Source organism: Haemaphysalis longicornis, unplaced genomic scaffold (assembly GCF_048455015.1).
Source record: "Haemaphysalis longicornis isolate Haplotype H1 unplaced genomic scaffold, Haemaphysalis longicornis Haplotype H1 scaffold_1, whole genome shotgun sequence".
Taxonomy (NCBI): Eukaryota; Metazoa; Arthropoda; class Arachnida; order Ixodida; family Ixodidae; genus Haemaphysalis; species Haemaphysalis longicornis.
This window is the reverse complement of record NW_027526203.1, coordinates 374,241,826-374,262,023: the sequence shown is the minus strand read 5'-3', so window position 1 is coordinate 374,262,023 and position 20,198 is coordinate 374,241,826. Positions and strand designations below refer to the sequence as shown.

At 49.5% G+C, this 20,198-nt stretch overlaps 1 protein-coding gene across 1 annotated transcript in view; it reads right to left on the bottom strand.

The window, feature by feature from the left end:
* The window catches only part of LOC144155112 (uncharacterized), a 56,046-nt gene extending 37,799 nt beyond the window's left edge, over positions 1 to 18,247 (bottom strand). The window contains exons 1-2 of the mRNA XM_077686365.1: positions 17,929 to 18,247; positions 16,578 to 16,718 (exon numbers count right to left, since the gene is read on the bottom strand). Of these exons, the coding sequence (XP_077542491.1) occupies positions 16,578 to 16,709 (132 nt within the window). The 5' untranslated portion in view covers positions 16,710 to 16,718; positions 17,929 to 18,247. The remainder of the gene's footprint in view (positions 1 to 16,577; positions 16,719 to 17,928) is intronic.
* Positions 18,248 to 20,198: the final 1,951 nt, after the last annotated feature.

Sequence of the window (20,198 nt, the reverse complement as noted above, 5' to 3'; positions counted from 1 at the left end):
TTTTAGATACACTTGAAGCGTTGATTTATGAAGATCATGTCTAATTCGTTTGTCAGAAAGTTTTCTTATTTTTAGGAATGTGGCGCTGTGGAATGTAGGCACAGAACCGGACTCACCATTTACATATCAGTCGGTCCTAATGCGGGGAGCAGGTGTGGGCGGCTGGCGTAGGTTATCGGTCGTCAATATGGAGCGGCGTTGTTGTACAGGTGTTCCGGGCGTCATGCTCTGGGCGATTGTCGGAAACTCCACGTCGATGTTTTCAGCCAGAACTCCGGGAAAGGGCACTTGAACCGTGTTCACAATGGGGGGGTGGCGGCGGTCTTCGGGGTTCTCCGCTGTGGCGGCCGTGCTTGCTGCATTGATGTTCTCCTGGTTGGCATGATGATCGGTGATGCGTGGCTCACTTGACGCGGCGTCGCGAACCGGAACTCTGTTGGTCTGGGTTGCCGGTTGGTAATGCGAGGGACTGCTGGCAGTGGCCGCTTTTGATGACCACCCGGGTGCCGTCGTTGTTGCATCCCGTATCAGAAGACCCCTCAAAGTTTGCGCCATCACAGCGACTCCTAGGAAGCTGGGGTGAAGCCCGTCCGCAGCCAGGAAACGACGGGGCGGGAGTGAGTCAAACTGATAGTCCACGTACGTCACTTTGGTTGGGCGACGACAGTAGCTCCGGATTGTTTCGTTGAATTTGCGGGCTTCCCAATTAAACCACTTCACGAAGTGGTCGTTTGGTCGGTCAAGCCGGCGGTTGGTGTGACGTGGCAACACACATGACACGACCAACTTCTGGAGCTCCGGTCTGGTTCGAAGGGTGTTGTTTACCAGTCGGCGAAGACGGCGAAGGGTCTCATCGCAGCCGTAATGCTCCAGCTCACTTGTACCGACGTGGAACACCAGTGTTCTCACAGTTCTTGGAATACTTGGAAGCTCACTTTCTATCTCGAACGTGGTCGCTCCTCGGATGGTGATGAAGGCAGGGGCCGCTGTGTCATACGGATTGAAGTGCTGGTGAAGGTAACGAGTCTGTGAATTTCCGATCACTGCAGAGGTAGGCGGATGTTTGGGGAACCTCCGCGTGAGTTGCTGCTCCGAGGGTGCGCCGGGGGCCGGTCTTGAAACAACTGGCATGCTGGCGATGGGGCCGAAGGCGTGGTGAACACAAAGTAAGAAACCTCGGTAACAGCAACAGCGGAGGGTTTATTTCGACGTTTCGACTTCGAGACAAGTCTTCTACAGGAATGATGGCTTCGGTCGTTTCGGAAGAGAGCATATATGTCGAAAGTGGAAAGCGGGTTTACGAATGGCCAACGATACCACACACAAACATACGTGAACAACACAAACACGAAGCGGGAATCTTCCTTATTGGAAGAATGAACAAAAAATGAACAACGAAGAGAGAGACGCCAAGATAGTTGGAGAGAAAAAAAGAAAAAAAAAAAAAAAAAAGGAAGAAAGGGAGATGAAAGAGCACTGAACAGGAATTCGAGTGGTGGCGGAAACGCGAAAAGCTCAACAGCGTCCGAAAGTGGGGTTGTAGAACAAAGGAGAGAAGGCAATATATCTTCCGCCGCTAGCCGTCACTATGCTAACGCCCAGACGCTCCGAGGGATCGCGTTTCCGTTGATTGAAAGCGAGTGTCCCGCCATATGTTCGGAAAGTGCAAACAAGGCATTTTACAGCCCGTTTATGGGCCTGTTCCCGGAGCTGAGACAATTAAAGGACGTTTTGTGTTCGTGCAGAAGGAAACGGTCCGCCACCATTCCACCGTTCCCTCGCGGGACGGACGCCTTCCGAGAACGGGGCGCTAGGCCGAGTTTTCAGGTCTTTGTTAAGAGCTGCCACTTTGCAGTTCAGCGACAACCCGTGCGTCGTCGGTGTCTCCCCTCCGCTGAGTGGGGGATGGGGGGGGGGGGACAGCCAAACCAGAACGCAAGCTGCTCAACGGGATGGGGGGGGGGGGGGGGGGGACGGAGAAAATAAACCCCGATGGTTCGGTAGCCGGGCTTAGAAGACGACTGTAGGTGCAAGGGAGGGAAAAATAGATTTGCAAGCAGTCAAAAATGTAACCAGTCCGCGGGGGCGAATAGTGATAACAGCGGCAAAGATATGTGCGCTCGAGTAATAACGCAGACCCCAGAATTGTATTGCTTATCTTCCGGGTTATGCGCCATACCCAAACGTTTAAATCCCCCAACCAATTTTCGAACACGTGTTTTGGGGAGAAGGTAAACAGAAGTTATTGCTGAAACAGCACCGACACTAGGCAACATTACTTAATTGTAAGATTGTGACGGAGATTTAGAAAAGGTTTCCAAAGTTATAACACAAGATTATAAAAGAGAGAATTAAGAAAAAAAAAAAAGGATAGGAGTGAACACGAAGAGCGGAAAAGGAGAGAAGGAATTAAAATGAAAACAAAAACGGAAAGACATCAGCAATGTGGGAAAAATCCACTGAACCAACGCTCACGTGCATGCGATTTCGAGAGTCCGGTTCCGGCTACACCCACAGCGCCACTGATACGGTTAGGTAGATGACAATGTTTTAATCGCTGCAAGTGTGCCTGGGTCCTCATTTATACCTTTTTTGATTGTATTGAATCGGTATATGAGGTATGATTCTCGTTGTTCTCGTTCCCGGTTTGACCTGAACCCCGTCTCTAAGAGCGTGACGCTTAGTTTATCGAAAGAATGATCTGGAAGGCTGAGGTGTCTGGAGAGGGGCAGGGTCGGGCGCGTTTTGGCGTGCGCTTTGTGATTATTGAACCGGAGCCTGAAAGAGGTCCCTGTCTGCCCTATATATTGCATTCGACACACATTGCATTCAATCAAATAAATCACATTGGAAGTGTCGCACGTCATGTTCCCGCGAATTTTTAAAGAGTACTCTGAGTTGGAGCTTTGAGCAATGCTTGTCTGTTGCATTGCCTTGCAGACAAGGCACCGCGGTTTCAGGCATGGCCGGCATTCATTACGCGCGGACAATGAATTTGTCCTTGCGTTCACGAGTGTGTCTTTGAGGTTCCGGGATCGTCGGTAGACGACGCCTGGAACGGACGGAAACGCCCGTTTGAGGCGTTCACTTTGTCCGAGAATGTTGTAGTGCCGCTTCAAGATGTTTTTTACGTTAGGAAAGTTGGTGCTGTACGTTAAGCATAGGTCTGTTCGTTGTAAGTCGCGTTGTGGGGGACGGTTCGCAATTAGGTCCACGCGGTTGAGTGCTTCGGCCTTTTTTATGGCGTCATCAGTTACACGCGTTGGGTACCCCTGCCCCTCCAGCATGGTTTTTAAATTTTTGGCGTTGGTAGTGAAATCTTCCGATTTTGAGCAGATTCGTTTGAAACGGTGGGCCTGGCTATAAGGAATGCTATTCTTACAGTGACGTGGGTGATCGCTTTGGTAATGTAGATATTGCTGGCGATCTGTTGGCTTCCGGTACAGCTTTGTCGTGAGTTCACCGTCTTCAATTGTCACGGTCACATCCAGGAAGTTTATGCTCTCTTGAGAGTAGGTGTGAGTAAAATTGATGTTCGGGTGTGCAGAATTGTAACAGTCGATGAAGTGGAGGAGCTCATCCTCGTTGTAGGTCCAAATAAAAAAGATATCGTCAATGTACCTTTTGTACAGGAGGGGTTTTAAGTGGGATTCAGACAGGAATGTGGCCTCTAACTTCCCCATAAACAGATTGGCGTAGCTTGGTGCCATCTTGGTTCCCATGGCGGTTCCACTAACTTGCCGAAAGTACTCATTGTTGAATTCAAATGAATTTAGTTCTAAGACGAGGGCCGCTAACGTCGCAACTACATGGCAGTCTGGGGTATCTGGCTGTTTATGGAGCGCATACATGCTGGTTAGTGCGGCTATCCCTTCGTCATGGGGGATGTTAGTGTAAAGGGAAGATACGTCAAGGGTTACTAGGTACGAGTCCTTTGGTACACGAAGATCCGAAATAACTTTGAGGAAATCCGTGGTGTCTTTTATGTACGAGTCCAGGACGCTGGGAATGTGCCTTATTAGTTTGTCCACAAACCCCGATATGGGTTCGGTGATTGTGCCAATGCCGGATATGATTGGGCGCCCTGGGTTGCCAGTTTTATGGATCTTAGGAAGCATGTAAAATCGGCCCGGACGGGGTTGCACTGGTCGCATTAAACTGTGCTCACTGGAGGTTATTTTTCCCCCGTCCAAGAGATCTTTTAATACCGAAGTTACGATTTTGGTGTGCTCAATCGTGGGGTCCTCCGCAAGGCGCTCATAAAAGTTTGAATCATCAAGTTGCCGGTGCCCTTCTCGAATGTAATCCACAGTATTCATGATTACAATCGCTCCTCCTTTATCGGCAGGCTTAATTGTTATGTCAGTTCTATTTTCCAAACCCTTCAAGCACGCTTTTTCAGACTTTGTTAAATTTTGACGTTTACCTTTGTGAATTTCATATTCCCGCATGACATCTTTTTGCACAGCGGCGATGTACAGATTCAGGCACTCATCACGTTGAGTGCCTGGCGTCCAATCCCTGTTTGGGCGTGTCTGCGCATCTTGAACGTTAGGAGGCTTATCTAAAAAGTATTCTCTTAGTCTTAAATTTCTTGCAAAGTTATCTAGGTCTTGTAGTAACTGGAATTCATTAAAGCAGCCGGTTGTGGGGCAGAAGTTCAGCCCCTTCGAGAGTAGTTTTGTTTCATCAGGTGACAGGGCAGTACTAGATAAGTTTACGATAGCGGTGCCGCGTGGTTCTGTAGTAGGTTGGTTATTCACTATGCAAGAAAGTGGTTGAGGGTCGGGGCTATAGTTGAAAGGCGAAATTTCAGGCAAAGTAGGGTTGGGAACTCTATCTCGTCTTAGTTTGTGAATTTTTGTGTCTATGAGGTCACGATGTTTAGCTTTTTCGAACTCCGCTAAGGAGTTTATTTCGTCTGGTGACAGGGGCCCGTTGGAGCGGATAAGAGCTATCGTTTGGGCAGTTAGCTGTTTCACCTGTTTTTCGCTATGATTGATGGCAATTTTTACAAGTTTGAGAGAAGCACTTGAGAGAACGTTCTGCCATGCTAGTCGGTCGTGATGATCAAGGTTCGTTATGGAAGGCGCGTGAGAGAGCGAGATACCTTTAGGGGTTACTCCAGCTTTTAGATACACTTGAAGCGTTGATTTATGAAGATCATGTCTAATTCGTTTGTCAGAAAGTTTTCTTATTTTTAGGAATGTGGCGCTGTGGAATGTAGGCACAGAACCGGACTCACCATTTACATATCAGTCGGTCCTAATGCGGGGAGCAGGTGTGGGCGGCTGGCGTAGGTTATCGGTCGTCAATATGGAGCGGCGTTGTTGTACAGGTGTTCCGGGCGTCATGCTCTGGGCGATTGTCGGAAACTCCACGTCGATGTTTTCAGCCAGAACTCCGGGAAAGGGCACTTGAACCGTGTTCACAATGGGGGGGTGGCGGCGGTCTTCGGGGTTCTCCGCTGTGGCGGCCGTGCTTGCTGCATTGATGTTCTCCTGGTTGGCATGATGATCGGTGATGCGTGGCTCACTTGACGCGGCGTCGCGAACCGGAACTCTGTTGGTCTGGGTTGCCGGTTGGTAATGCGAGGGACTGCTGGCAGTGGCCGCTTTTGATGACCACCCGGGTGCCGTCGTTGTTGCATCCCGTATCAGAAGACCCCTCAAAGTTTGCGCCATCACAGCGACTCCTAGGAAGCTGGGGTGAAGCCCGTCCGCAGCCAGGAAACGACGGGGCGGGAGTGAGTCAAACTGATAGTCCACGTACGTCACTTTGGTTGGGCGACGACAGTAGCTCCGGATTGTTTCGTTGAATTTGCGGGCTTCCCAATTAAACCACTTCACGAAGTGGTCGTTTGGTCGGTCAAGCCGGCGGTTGGTGTGACGTGGCAACACACATGACACGACCAACTTCTGGAGCTCCGGTCTGGTTCGAAGGGTGTTGTTTACCAGTCGGCGAAGACGGCGAAGGGTCTCATCGCAGCCGTAATGCTCCAGCTCACTTGTACCGACGTGGAACACCAGTGTTCTCACAGTTCTTGGAATACTTGGAAGCTCACTTTCTATCTCGAACGTGGTCGCTCCTCGGATGGTGATGAAGGCAGGGGCCGCTGTGTCATACGGATTGAAGTGCTGGTGAAGGTAACGAGTCTGTGAATTTCCGATCACTGCAGAGGTAGGCGGATGTTTGGGGAACCTCCGCGTGAGTTGCTGCTCCGAGGGTGCGCCGGGGGCCGGTCTTGAAACAACTGGCATGCTGGCGATGGGGCCGAAGGCGTGGTGAACACAAAGTAAGAAACCTCGGTAACAGCAACAGCGGAGGGTTTATTTCGACGTTTCGACTTCGAGACAAGTCTTCTACAGGAATGATGGCTTCGGTCGTTTCGGAAGAGAGCATATATGTCGAAAGTGGAAAGCGGGTTTACGAATGGCCAACGATACCACACACAAACATACGTGAACAACACAAACACGAAGCGGGAATCTTCCTTATTGGAAGAATGAACAAAAAATGAACAACGAAGAGAGAGACGCCAAGATAGTTGGAGAGAAAAAAAGAAAAAAAAAAAAAAAAAAAGGAAGAAAGGGAGATGAAAGAGCACTGAACAGGAATTCGAGTGGTGGCGGAAACGCGAAAAGCTCAACAGCGTCCGAAAGTGGGGTTGTAGAACAAAGGAGAGAAGGCAATATATCTTCCGCCGCTAGCCGTCACTATGCTAACGCCCAGACGCTCCGAGGGATCGCGTTTCCGTTGATTGAAAGCGAGTGTCCCGCCATATGTTCGGAAAGTGCCATATGTTCGAAAAGTGCAAAGTGGCAGCTCTTAACAAAGACCTGAAAACTCGGCCTAGCGCCCCGTTCTCGGAAGGCGTCCGTCCCGCGAGGGAACGGTGGAATGGTGGCGGACCGTTTCCTTCTGCACGAACACAAAACGTCCTTTAATTGTCTCAGCTCCGGGAACAGGCCCATAAACGGGCTGTAAAATGCCTTGTTTGCACTTTCCGAACATATGGCGGGACACTCGCTTTCAATCAACGGAAACGCGATCCCTCGGAGCGTCTGGGCGTTAGCATAGTGACGGCTAGCGGCGGAAGATATATTGCCTTCTCTCCTTTGTTCTACAACCCCACTTTCGGACGCTGTTGAGCTTTTCGCGTTTCCGCCACCACTCGAATTCCTGTTCAGTGCTCTTTCATCTCCCTTTCTTCCTTTTTTTTTTTTTTTTTCTTTTTTTCTCTCCAACTATCTTGGCGTCTCTCTCTTCGTTGTTCATTTTTTGTTCATTCTTCCAATAAGGAAGATTCCCGCTTCGTGTTTGTGTTGTTCACGTATGTTTGTGTGTGGTATCGTTGGCCATTCGTAAACCCGCTTTCCACTTTCGACATATATGCTCTCTTCCGAAACGACCGAAGCCATCATTCCTGTAGAAGACTTGTCTCGAAGTCGAAACGTCGAAATAAACCCTCCGCTGTTGCTGTTACCGAGGTTTCTTACTTTGTGTTCACCACGCCTTCGGCCCCATCGCCAGCATGCCAGTTGTTTCAAGACCGGCCCCCGGCGCACCCTCGGAGCAGCAACTCACGCGGAGGTTCCCCAAACATCCGCCTACCTCTGCAGTGATCGGAAATTCACAGACTCGTTACCTTCACCAGCACTTCAATCCGTATGACACAGCGGCCCCTGCCTTCATCACCATCCGAGGAGCGACCACGTTCGAGATAGAAAGTGAGCTTCCAAGTATTCCAAGAACTGTGAGAACACTGGTGTTCCACGTCGGTACAAGTGAGCTGGAGCATTACGGCTGCGATGAGACCCTTCGCCGTCTTCGCCGACTGGTAAACAACACCCTTCGAACCAGACCGGAGCTCCAGAAGTTGGTCGTGTCATGTGTGTTGCCACGTCACACCAACCGCCGGCTTGACCGACCAAACGACCACTTCGTGAAGTGGTTTAATTGGGAAGCCCGCAAATTCAACGAAACAATCCGGAGCTACTGTCGTCGCCCAACCAAAGTGACGTACGTGGACTATCAGTTTGACTCACTCCCGCCCCGTCGTTTCCTGGCTGCGGACGGGCTTCACCCCAGCTTCCTAGGAGTCGCTGTGATGGCGCAAACTTTGAGGGGTCTTCTGATACGGGATGCAACAACGACGGCACCCGGGTGGTCATCAAAAGCGGCCACTGCCAGCAGTCCCTCGCATTACCAACCGGCAACCCAGACCAACAGAGTTCCGGTTCGCGACGCCGCGTCAAGTGAGCCACGCATCACCGATCATCATGCCAACCAGGAGAACATCAATGCAGCAAGCACGGCCGCCACAGCGGAGAACCCCGAAGACCGCCGCCACCCCCCCATTGTGAACACGGTTCAAGTGCCCTTTCCCGGAGTTCTGGCTGAAAACATCGACGTGGAGTTTCCGACAATCGCCCAGAGCATGACGCCCGGAACACCTGTACAACAACGCCGCTCCATATTGACGACCGATAACCTACGCCAGCCGCCCACACCTGCTCCCCGCATTAGGACCGACTGATATGTAAATGGTGAGTCCGGTTCTGTGCCTACATTCCACAGCGCCACATTCCTAAAAATAAGAAAACTTTCTGACAAACGAATTAGACATGATCTTCATAAATCAACGCTTCAAGTGTATCTAAAAGCTGGAGTAACCCCTAAAGGTATCTCGCTCTCTCACGCGCCTTCCATAACGAACCTTGATCATCACGACCGACTAGCATGGCAGAACGTTCTCTCAAGTGCTTCTCTCAAACTTGTAAAAATTGCCATCAATCATAGCGAAAAACAGGTGAAACAGCTAACTGCCCAAACGATAGCTCTTATCCGCTCCAACGGGCCCCTGTCACCAGACGAAATAAACTCCTTAGCGGAGTTCGAAAAAGCTAAACATCGTGACCTCATAGACACAAAAATTCACAAACTAAGACGAGATAGAGTTCCCAACCCTACTTTGCCTGAAATTTCGCCTTTCAACTATAGCCCCGACCCTCAACCACTTTCTTGCATAGTGAATAACCAACCTACTACAGAACCACGCGGCACCGCTATCGTAAACTTATCTAGTACTGCCCTGTCACCTGATGAAACAAAACTACTCTCGAAGGGGCTGAACTTCTGCCCCACAACCGGCTGCTTTAATGAATTCCAGTTACTACAAGACCTAGATAACTTTGCAAGAAATTTAAGACTAAGAGAATACTTTTTAGATAAGCCTCCTAACGTTCAAGATGCGCAGACACGCCCAAACAGGGATTGGACGCCAGGCACTCAACGTGATGAGTGCCTGAATCTGTACATCGCCGCTGTGCAAAAAGATGTCATGCGGGAATATGAAATTCACAAAGGTAAACGTCAAAATTTAACAAAGTCTGAAAAAGCGTGCTTGAAGGGTTTGGAAAATAGAACTGACATAACAATTAAGCCTGCCGATAAAGGAGGAGCGATTGTAATCATGAATACTGTGGATTACATTCGAGAAGGGCACCGGCAACTTGATGATTCAAACTTTTATGAGCGCCTTGCGGAGGACCCCACGATTGAGCACACCAAAATCGTAACTTCGGTATTAAAAGATCTCTTGGACGGGGGAAAAATAACCTCCAGTGAGCACAGTTTAATGCGACCAGTGCAACCCCGTCCGGGCCGATTTTACATGCTTCCTAAGATCCATAAAACTGGCAACCCAGGGCGCCCAATCATATCCGGCATTGGCACAATCACCGAACCCATATCGGGGTTTGTGGACAAACTAATAAGGCACATTCCCAGCGTCCTGGACTCGTACATAAAAGACACCACGGATTTCCTCAAAGTTATTTCGGATCTTCGTGTACCAAAGGACTCGTACCTAGTAACCCTTGACGTATCTTCCCTTTACACTAACATCCCCCATGACGAAGGGATAGCCGCACTAACCAGCATGTATGCGCTCCATAAACAGCCAGATACCCCAGACTGCCATGTAGTTGCGACGTTAGCGGCCCTCGTCTTAGAACTAAATTCATTTGAATTCAACAATGAGTACTTTCGGCAAGTTAGTGGAACCGCCATGGGAACCAAGATGGCACCAAGCTACGCCAATCTGTTTATGGGGAAGTTAGAGGCCACATTCCTGTCTGAATCCCACTTAAAACCCCTCCTGTACAAAAGGTACATTGACGATATCTTTTTTATTTGGACCTACAACGAGGATGAGCTCCTCCACTTCATCGACTGTTACAATTCTGCACACCCGAACATCAATTTTACTCACACCTACTCTCAAGAGAGCATAAACTTCCTGGATGTGACCGTGACAATTGAAGACGGTGAACTCACGACAAAGCTGTACCGGAAGCCAACAGATCGCCAGCAATATCTACATTACCAAAGCGATCACCCACGTCACTGTAAGAATAGCATTCCTTATAGCCAGGCCCACCGTTTCAAACGAATCTGCTCAAAATCGGAAGATTTCACTACCAACGCCAAAAATTTAAAAACCATGCTGGAGGGGCAGGGGTACCCAACGCGTGTAACTGATGACGCCATAAAAAAGGCCGAAGCACTCAACCGCGTGGACCTAATTGCGAACCGTCCCCCACAACGCGACTTACAACGAACAGACCTATGCTTAACGTACAGCACCAACTTTCCTAACGTAAAAAACATCTTGAAGCGGCACTACAACATTCTCGGACAAAGTGAACGCCTCAAACGGGCGTTTCCGTCCGTTCCAGGCGTCGTCTACCGACGATCCCGGAACCTCAAAGACACACTCGTGAACGCAAGGACAAATTCATTGTCCGCGCGTAATGAATGCCGGCCATGCCTGAAACCGCGGTGCCTTGTCTGCAAGGCAATGCAACAGACAAGCATTGCTCAAAGCTCCAACTCAGAGTACTCTTTAAAAATTCGCGGGAACATGACGTGCGACACTTCCAATGTGATTTATTTGATTGAATGCAATGTGTGTCGAATGCAATATATAGGGCAGACAGGGACCTCTTTCAGGCTCCGGTTCAATAATCACAAAGCGCACGCCAAAACGCGCCCGACCCTGCCCCTCTCCAGACACCTCAGCCTTCCAGATCATTCTTTCGATAAACTAAGCGTCACGCTCTTAGAGACGGGGTTCAGGTCAAACCGGGAACGAGAACAACGAGAATCATACCTCATATACCGATTCAATACAATCAAAAAAGGTATAAATGAGGACCCAGGCACACTTGCAGCGATTAAAACATTGTCATCTACCTAACCGTATCAGTGGCGCTGTGGGTGTAGCCGGAACCGGACTCTCGAAATCGCATGCACGTGAGCGTTGGTTCAGTGGATTTTTCCCACATTGCTGATGTCTTTCCGTTTTTGTTTTCATTTTAATTCCTTCTCTCCTTTTCCGCTCTTCGTGTTCACTCCTATCCTTTTTTTTTTCTTAATTCTCTCTTTTATAATCTTGTGTTATAACTTTGGAAACCTTTTCTAAATCTCCGTCACAATCTTACAATTAAGTAATGTTGCCTAGTGTCGGTGCTGTTTCAGCAATAACTTCTGTTTACCTTCTCCCCAAAACACGTGTTCGAAAATTGGTTGGGGGATTTAAACGTTTGGGTATGGCGCATAACCCGGAAGATAAGCAATACAATTCTGGGGTCTGCGTTATTACTCGAGCGCACATATCTTTGCCGCTGTTATCACTATTCGCCCCCGCGGACTGGTTACATTTTTGACTGCTTGCAAATCTATTTTTCCCTCCCTTGCACCTACAGTCGTCTTCTAAGCCCGGCTACCGAACCATCGGGGTTTATTTTCTCCGTCCCCCCCCCCCCCCCCCCCATCCCGTTGAGCAGCTTGCGTTCTGGTTTGGCTGTCCCCCCCCCCCCATCCCCCACTCAGCGGAGGGGAGACACCGACGACGCACGGGTTGTCGCTGAACTGCAAAGTGGCAGCTCTTAACAAAGACCTGAAAACTCGGCCTAGCGCCCCGTTCTCGGAAGGCGTCCGTCCCGCGAGGGAACGGTGGAATGGTGGCGGACCGTTTCCTTCTGCACGAACACAAAACGTCCTTTAATTGTCTCAGCTCCGGGAACAGGCCCATAAACGGGCTGTAAAATGCCTTGTTTGCACTTTCCGAACATATGGCGGGACACTCGCTTTCAATCAACGGAAACGCGATCCCTCGGAGCGTCTGGGCGTTAGCATAGTGACGGCTAGCGGCGGAAGATATATTGCCTTCTCTCCTTTGTTCTACAACCCCACTTTCGGACGCTGTTGAGCTTTTCGCGTTTCCGCCACCACTCGAATTCCTGTTCAGTGCTCTTTCATCTCCCTTTCTTCCTTTTTTTTTTTTTTTTTTTTTTTTTCTTTTTTTCTCTCCAACTATCTTGGCGTCTCTCTCTTCGTTGTTCATTTTTTGTTCATTCTTCCAATAAGGAAGATTCCCGCTTCGTGTTTGTGTTGTTCACGTATGTTTGTGTGTGGTATCGTTGGCCATTCGTAAACCCGCTTTCCACTTTCGACATATATGCTCTCTTCCGAAACGACCGAAGCCATCATTCCTGTAGAAGACTTGTCTCGAAGTCGAAACGTCGAAATAAACCCTCCGCTGTTGCTGTTACCGAGGTTTCTTACTTTGTGTTCACCACGCCTTCGGCCCCATCGCCAGCATGCCAGTTATATATATATATATATATATATATATATATATATATATATATATATATATATATATATATATATATATATATATATAAGAGTTGGCAGTCAGGAAAACCTCGGAAAGCAAAGGGGAGGTTGTGGTAGGTCATTGAAACAGATAAATAATTTGGAAAGAAAGAAAGAAAGTGGAGAAAAAATGCCCGCCAGGTGGGATCCGAACCCACGACCTCCAGAATACCGGTCCGGTGCGATAACTGTCGCGCACGGAACGCCACGAAACTACATATACGGCCCCCGGCTCTCCCAACTGCGTGGTGTGTTTGTGTTTCGCCTGTGGCCCCCTGCGCTCAGGCGCGTGGTGTTACGTTTCACCGGATGCTCGCTGCGCGGCGGACTCGTGAAACGGGGACCAGACCCGGCGGTGTGGGCGGCGAGACAGCGGGAGAGGCGGGCGCCAGTCGCCATCCAAGCCCCAACGAAGAAGCACCATATGTGTAACGTTCCGTTCCTTACATTAAATAAGTTGTTTAGCTCACCTCAAGTGCATATTTTTGTGTTTTAAGTGCACTTTATAAGCGACCCCAAACCATCCACCGCCGGCGTCGGCGGCGTCGGCGTCCGCAGTGCTCCTCTATAAAGAAACAGCATCCGGCGCCAGGTTTCGATCCGCGGACTTTGCGGCCGCAGCGCGACGCTCTACCGACCAAGCCACGGACGCGACGTGGTATCAGCGTTAGTGACGCGCCTTATATCTTTAACGCATTCAAACTACGTCGTCAGCGGCGCGCGTTTGCGACTCAGCGGCGTTATAGCGGCTTGATAACTGCGTGGTGTACACGTGATACTACAAACCCGATGGAAGAGATGGAAGAGAAGGCGGCGAGGCGGTGGGCTGCGGGGGCCGAGCGCAAGCGCCGCAAGCGGGCCGACAACCGTGCATTCGCACTTTCACATTCTCCCCCTCGGGGAAATGCGGGGGAATTTTTTGTTAACGTCATCGTCACGGACAACAATAACCACTACGCTACCGGCGGGGCGATTTTCCCCTCCACGTTCTGGGGTATTTATGTTAAGGTATTTTTGTTTCCTGTGCTTGGGGGTGGTAGCCAGCGCCACTCGGACTACTCGGGGTGAAGGGGAACTTGTTTTTAACCCCCGGGCCGTGACTCAAGTGTCTACAACATGTCCAGAGTGGTCGACCAGCGTTGAACCCTCTTGAGTCACGGGGTGTGTCGAAAGGCGTGGGTTCGGTCCCCACTCTGGGCGCGTGTTTTTCTTTATTTCTTTCTCACGTAATAATAATAATAAAATATAATGTAACGTCACTAACGGTAAAAAACAGTCTAACCAGTCCCCTTGTCTTCTTTGGCGTTGTAGACTGCCGGCATTTCTTTCTATATATATATATATATATATATATATATATATATATATATATATATATATATATATATATATATATATATGCAGACGTAGAGACTACACAATGAATGTCAGACTGTTTTCTACGAAGCCTGGGTGTGTACAACGGTGTTCAGAGAAGCAGCTGCGCCGCGCAACGTGCCACGCCAGACATGACTGTCCCAATTCACTTTAACGCGCGTGTATATCTATTTGTAAAGCTGTGCTCCGTAAAAAGTAACTTTTTTTCGGGCGGGGAATCACAGGCGATTTGTAATTACAGCAGCGTGCTTTCACTAAGCGCTATTACGCAACACTAACGCAATGCGGCGAAAAAATGAAGGTCTGTCATGTTGAGCCCTAACAGCATGTGCGGGTGAGCGCTCGTTAGTATTAATATGTACTCATGTACGAACCAAGCTATTTTACAACTTGGGTTGATATAAAAGTATCTTTGCGAGCTCTTCCCCTCTTTTTCCATTCTACATGTATGAGTACACGTAAGCGTAATTGAGTATGCAACCTTTTTTAATAAACCGAGAAAGGCGGGTTGTTCCAGGAGACCACGCTTATTAAACTGCTCCCCCTGAACCTTCCGAGAAGACATAGTGCACTGTGACGATGATTACACCCAGGCGATAGTGGCGATGATGGCACGGCTATTAGTGATTAGGAAGGGTACCTCTTGGTGCCCACAATGGATATGCCAATGATGATGGCGTGTTCGCAGATGAATATATCTCGAAAACACATTCATAATGCTCACAATATATGTACAATGATGTAGAGCTGCAACACCACAGGGTAAGTCACTCTTGCTACTGGGTACCCCACCCTGGTGAAATTTTCCTCAACAAATTCTAACGCGCCCTGCAGACCACTTCAGCAAGAGGTAAACGCCTCCTCTTGACATCCCCCGCTCTTCGCTGCCCTTACTGTGCTACCAACACACCAGCGACACTCCACCACCTAATATAAAACCATGCTTTCACCGCTTATCGAAATTTCACCCCCCCCCCTCAACCCCGGTGAATTGAACACTCAAATTAGGACCTGGACTTAGGTCCTGCGGAAAATAAAAGTTTGTTCTCTCTCTCTTTCTAGACCACCTAGAAGACCCCCACAATCTCCATTCTAACACTCTTCATAGAATCACCATCTACTCGCTTAATAGAAGTGGCCTTGCACGGCCACTCTAAACACTCGGTCTACAGTGTATAGTGCAAATTAGGGTACACCATAGCGTGCTCGCTGTGCTTAAAATTAAGCAGCCGATGGGAAGCAGCTTGAGGGCTGCTATTTCCAGACTTCCAAAGTTTAATGCAATAGAGCTCGTGTAAAAACGCTTCTCGAAGCAGTCGTACGCCAAATGGGCGAGTTCAAGCACGGAAACTGCAACCACACTCATCCGGAGTGCAGTAGACGCCAAAGACACGAGTGCCCAAGTTGACGCCACGAGTCAAGGGGCGCCGCCCAAGTACCTCACCGCTAATACAGCCAGCCCACTAGCTGCACGCCGCTGTTGAAATAAATATGCAGTTAAACCAAATCGACCCACTAATGAAAGTAGCAACGAAATATTTATCGATAGTTAGGGTTTATGCCCAGACCATTATTACTACATGGGGGATTCAGACTGCTTACATTCAAACACGTAACCCGTAGGCGTTAGAGGAAGGTGGAGGTTCGAATTACATGACGGACAACCGGAGGAATGATCGAAGCGCAGAGACTTGAACATCTTCCTAGATTTTTTTTTTTTTCAGTACGATTATATGTGTTCAACAGGCAGTGCTGTGCCATTGAATAGAACAGGCTAATCCTCTGTTCTTAATCGTGAAGTTAACAGGTTCAACCCGGGCCTAACGCGCCGCATTTGAAGGCTACGGATTACTTTAGACAGAATATGAAGTACGGTGACATCAGGCGCAGGCGAGCAGCGGTGGCTCGATGGCTAAGGCATCCTGCTGAGCACAAGGATGCAGATTCAATCCCGGCCGCTTCTTCGGCCGGGATCGAATGATGGTGGCGAAATACGAGATATTTAGGTGACTTACAAGATACCCAGGCGTTCAACATTAATCCAAAGGCCTCCACTAGTTAAACGCGCCTCATAGCCCACGTGTAGTATCCAGACGTTAAACCACCAAAATTGCAAACATTACGCCCGGAGACGCTTATCACGGGCGCACGTAAGGACGATCCATTAAAAGAAGAGCAAACGAAATTAACCGCAGGAATCTAAGGTGTACCTTAGCAATGTACTTCTCGTTTATGAGCTTATTGCACGACAACCCGCCCATCCACGCCAAATTTGTACGCTTTGAAAAGCACCACATAAGAGCGCTGTTTGCGCGTAGCACTTCAAATGCAGCGCTTCAGCATTCCTTTTGAGGCGCATGAACAAACTCCCGCACTTTTGTTCATACTCCTTGGAAGGTGGCACGACTGACCGGTAATATCAGTTGTTTCCCAGTAAAGACAGAAATATGAACCAGGGGAAATCGTTGACTTACAAGTTCAAGCAGGGTCAAAATTCCCGCAATGCTGGTCAGGAAGGTTGTATTCACCGACAGGGCAATAACTGACGGCGAGCCGGACGACGTCACCGTGGTGGTTTGACGAACAGTTGTCGTGCTAGAAGACATTGTATTCACCTGGGCGAAACCATCGTTACGACACCTTAACTTTTCATTTTTTTTGTTGCCTTTAAGTCGAGACATGTTAGTCCACGCATGTGCATCTGCAATGCATCCAATTCACTTTTTCTTGGGGCTTTGTTCTTTTTTCCGCCCATAAACACCGGCCCTGCACCGTATTACCTTCCCCTCAGTAGGGCTAATCCCTGTTTTCAGCCCGTACACACCCGTCGTGCAATTTAAGAATCTTCCGTGGTTCAACTTCGCCACACCGCATCTGAACTCTAAAGAAATCCCGTGGTTCCGCTTCACCACAATGCATTCGAGTGATTGGTCCGTGTTGCCAGCAAAGCAAATTCGGTGAATGACAGCAACGCGCAAACCATGCGACTCAAAAATGTGATCCGCGCTGTGGCGCTTCGCAAGGCGGAACGGCTTGCTTGCACTGCGCAATTGCAAAGCCCAAATCAGATTTTTGAGTCAAATGGTGTGCTAGACGTCCTCATTTGCGAAATTTCACTGTTGGCTGCGTGTAACGGTCAATCGAGTGCATTGCGGTGAAGCTGAACTACAGGATTGTATACTAGAGTGTCAATGACCAAGCGCTGCGTCCAACGGAACGAATTAGACGAATAGCAAGCATACGACTTCACCCTTAAATGTGGTGTGCACGTGTTACACGACGTGACGCTACAAGTCACGCTTGCATTGTGTTAAGTCACACTGCAGACCACATTTTCGGAGTCAAATCGTACATTGTAGGACAATCCTGTGGTTCAGCTTCACCGCAATGCACTCGATTGACCGTTACACGCAGCCAAGAGTGGGTTTATTTCGCCTTTCATCGCATACAAACACACCCTGCATGGAATTCATTCCTTCTTGTGGCTTATTTACCCCTTTTAATTCCCCCTATCATCCCAGGAGACAAGTTTCTGTTCACAACAAAATCAGGATGGCTGCCCCGCCCACTTTAAGCAGCGTGGCATATAACCTCGACGCATGCTCTTCAGAATGCGGGGAAATCGGAAAGAAATTTCAGTCATCCCTGAGTTGTTCACTTGTTGGAAGTTCACTTCGGGTCTGCGCACATGCAAGAAGCCAGTCATAACCGACGCACAGAACAAACAAAAAAAACTTCAGCCACTTTGTTTCCGCGTCTCGCGATAGCGTGCACATCCCGGATCAGCAAGAGGCCGAGAGCCGTACTACGCAGTAGGAAACGTACCTTCGAGCAGGTCCACGGGGGGCCACGCCGGGGAGTGGAAAGCGAGAAGTTTGTCGCGCACAGCAGAAGTAGGCCGTGTGTAATAGGTGCGCGTCTGTAGAGCGCGAAGCCTGAGTGCCGCGTCCGGAACAGCAGCCGCAGCTATCGTCGCAGCGGCAGACCAGAACGGGATGTGATGTCAGGATGGGCGTCGCTCGTGCGCGCACGCTGCGAGGGAGACGGAGGTGTGCGAGACGCGCGGCGGCGATGATATTGCGGGCCGCGCGCGTCGACCAGGAATGCCGAGGAGGAGCCCAAGGACACGCTCGCCCCACAGCGGCGGCGGCCCGGTTGGGAATAAGTTGTTTATACGGGGACCCCCGTTTGGAGCGTAAGTGCTCGCCTGCGGTTCCGCGGCGCGTACTTGTCGGGCTATGTTTTCACGCAGCATCGCGCCGAGCCGCTACGTCGAGGGTTGCATTCCGCGGGGGCCTGTGCCAATTGAGATGCTGATTAAGAGGCGCGCTGCAACCAGCTGCTCGCGTGTTCGCGACGACGTGCGGAAATATTACGCGAAGGCAAAGACAACATCGCCCCCTTGTCTACGCTGGTTTCATCGCACTGAGCGGAGATCAGGATGGTTGAATGCGCGTTGTACACTCCGCTGCGGTAACCCAAAGCGCTGACAAGAAACCCAACTAGTTCAGAAAAGAATGTCGCCGCTAAGGGCCGTATCCAGACCCACCGCCCCGAAATATTTTATATCTTCGACATTTCCGGTGATCCGAAAATATATACTGCGAGGACTCCTGTCGACCGACTGCCTCTCCAGTGATTGTAACGTGTGCCTGCCCCTCCATGTTCGTTCACTCCACGCTCAGACCACGCTGCCACATGTGCGGCTTGCCCTTCGTGACACCCATCGCAATATCCGACACCAGGCCTCCAGCTCGAACTCCTCCTTCCTCCGACCACCGACAACCGCTTGCGCTCCTCGCACCGACGTGTCACGCCGGCAGCGACGGAAGCCTCCCACTTGCTTCTTGTCGGAGCCACCAGCTCCGGGCCGTCCCACTCGCCCCGAAGTCAGCGACTACCAGCGACGGCCCTCGAGGCCCGACCATTCCTACCTTACTTGTATCGGGGCGACACTTCCAGTCTTGTCAGGAGCCACCGGTAGGCAGATATCAGGATCTCGTGAAGGATGTATAGAACCCCGTGAAGCACTTAATATATGCACACATTTCGTGGTTGTGCCCTCAACGAAGTACGAATACAACGGATGGAAATTGCAGCTGGAGTTTTAATCTTCACGAGAACGATTTCTCTGAACGTGAAAAACTATTTCGCTGACAGTCATGGCTCACAGTGGTAGCGGCATGGCGAAGGCAGCTAGCTACTTCTCATAAAACGAAGGGTAGTCCATAGCTGCTTTGAGAAAAGGTATAACCCGAACATCTACTCTTTCCTTTACCAGTAATTAATTTCGGACGAAGTTTTTCTTGTAGAAAAAAAATAATTTGAAAATATACTTTTATTGCGGAGTTATAGCAGAGCAGAGAACCGGTCCTGGTACGGCCCCCGGTACACGGTTGGTGCACCTGCACATGCGCCCAGCCGGTCTCCCCCCTTCTGCGCACGCGCAGTGGCGCCGGTTGGTTACCGGGTACCGTACCGGGACCGGTTCTCCGCTCTGCTATAAATCTCTATGATATGTCACCGATGCGCATGATTCACATGCGAAAATAAACCAACATAAATTTTCAACATGGCCGCCGTTGTGCCCGCAACCCCCCCCCCCCCCCCCCCCCCCCCTCTCAAAAAAAAAATTCTGTGTACGGCGCTGCCGTCGTTATCCCGGTACGAAGCAAGGACATGCATACCTTCGGCAACCGTTCTAAAGAAAACCAGACAGATGACTATGCCCTGAATTGGGAAAAACAGAACAGCTGCCAAACTTAATTGCATGAACAACATTAGTCTTCAATTTGTTATCCTATGACCCTAGCCTCCAGGAAAATTTCCAGTGACGCCCAGACGACTGTAAGTTCGGCTTTTTGTGGTCATATCACAGGAATGTTACTTATTTGCAACTCGTTTCATCACGGCTACTTTTTCAGCGCAAAACTGAACTTACGCAGAACGTTGTGTTTATGGCCTTTTTCACTTGGTACCTGAAATGAATCTTTCACTGAATATTGCGCTAATTAATCTCAAAAGCAACATGGGAATAACGCGATTACATATTGCGAATAATCTTTAACACACTTACAGCACGCATTGTGTACAAT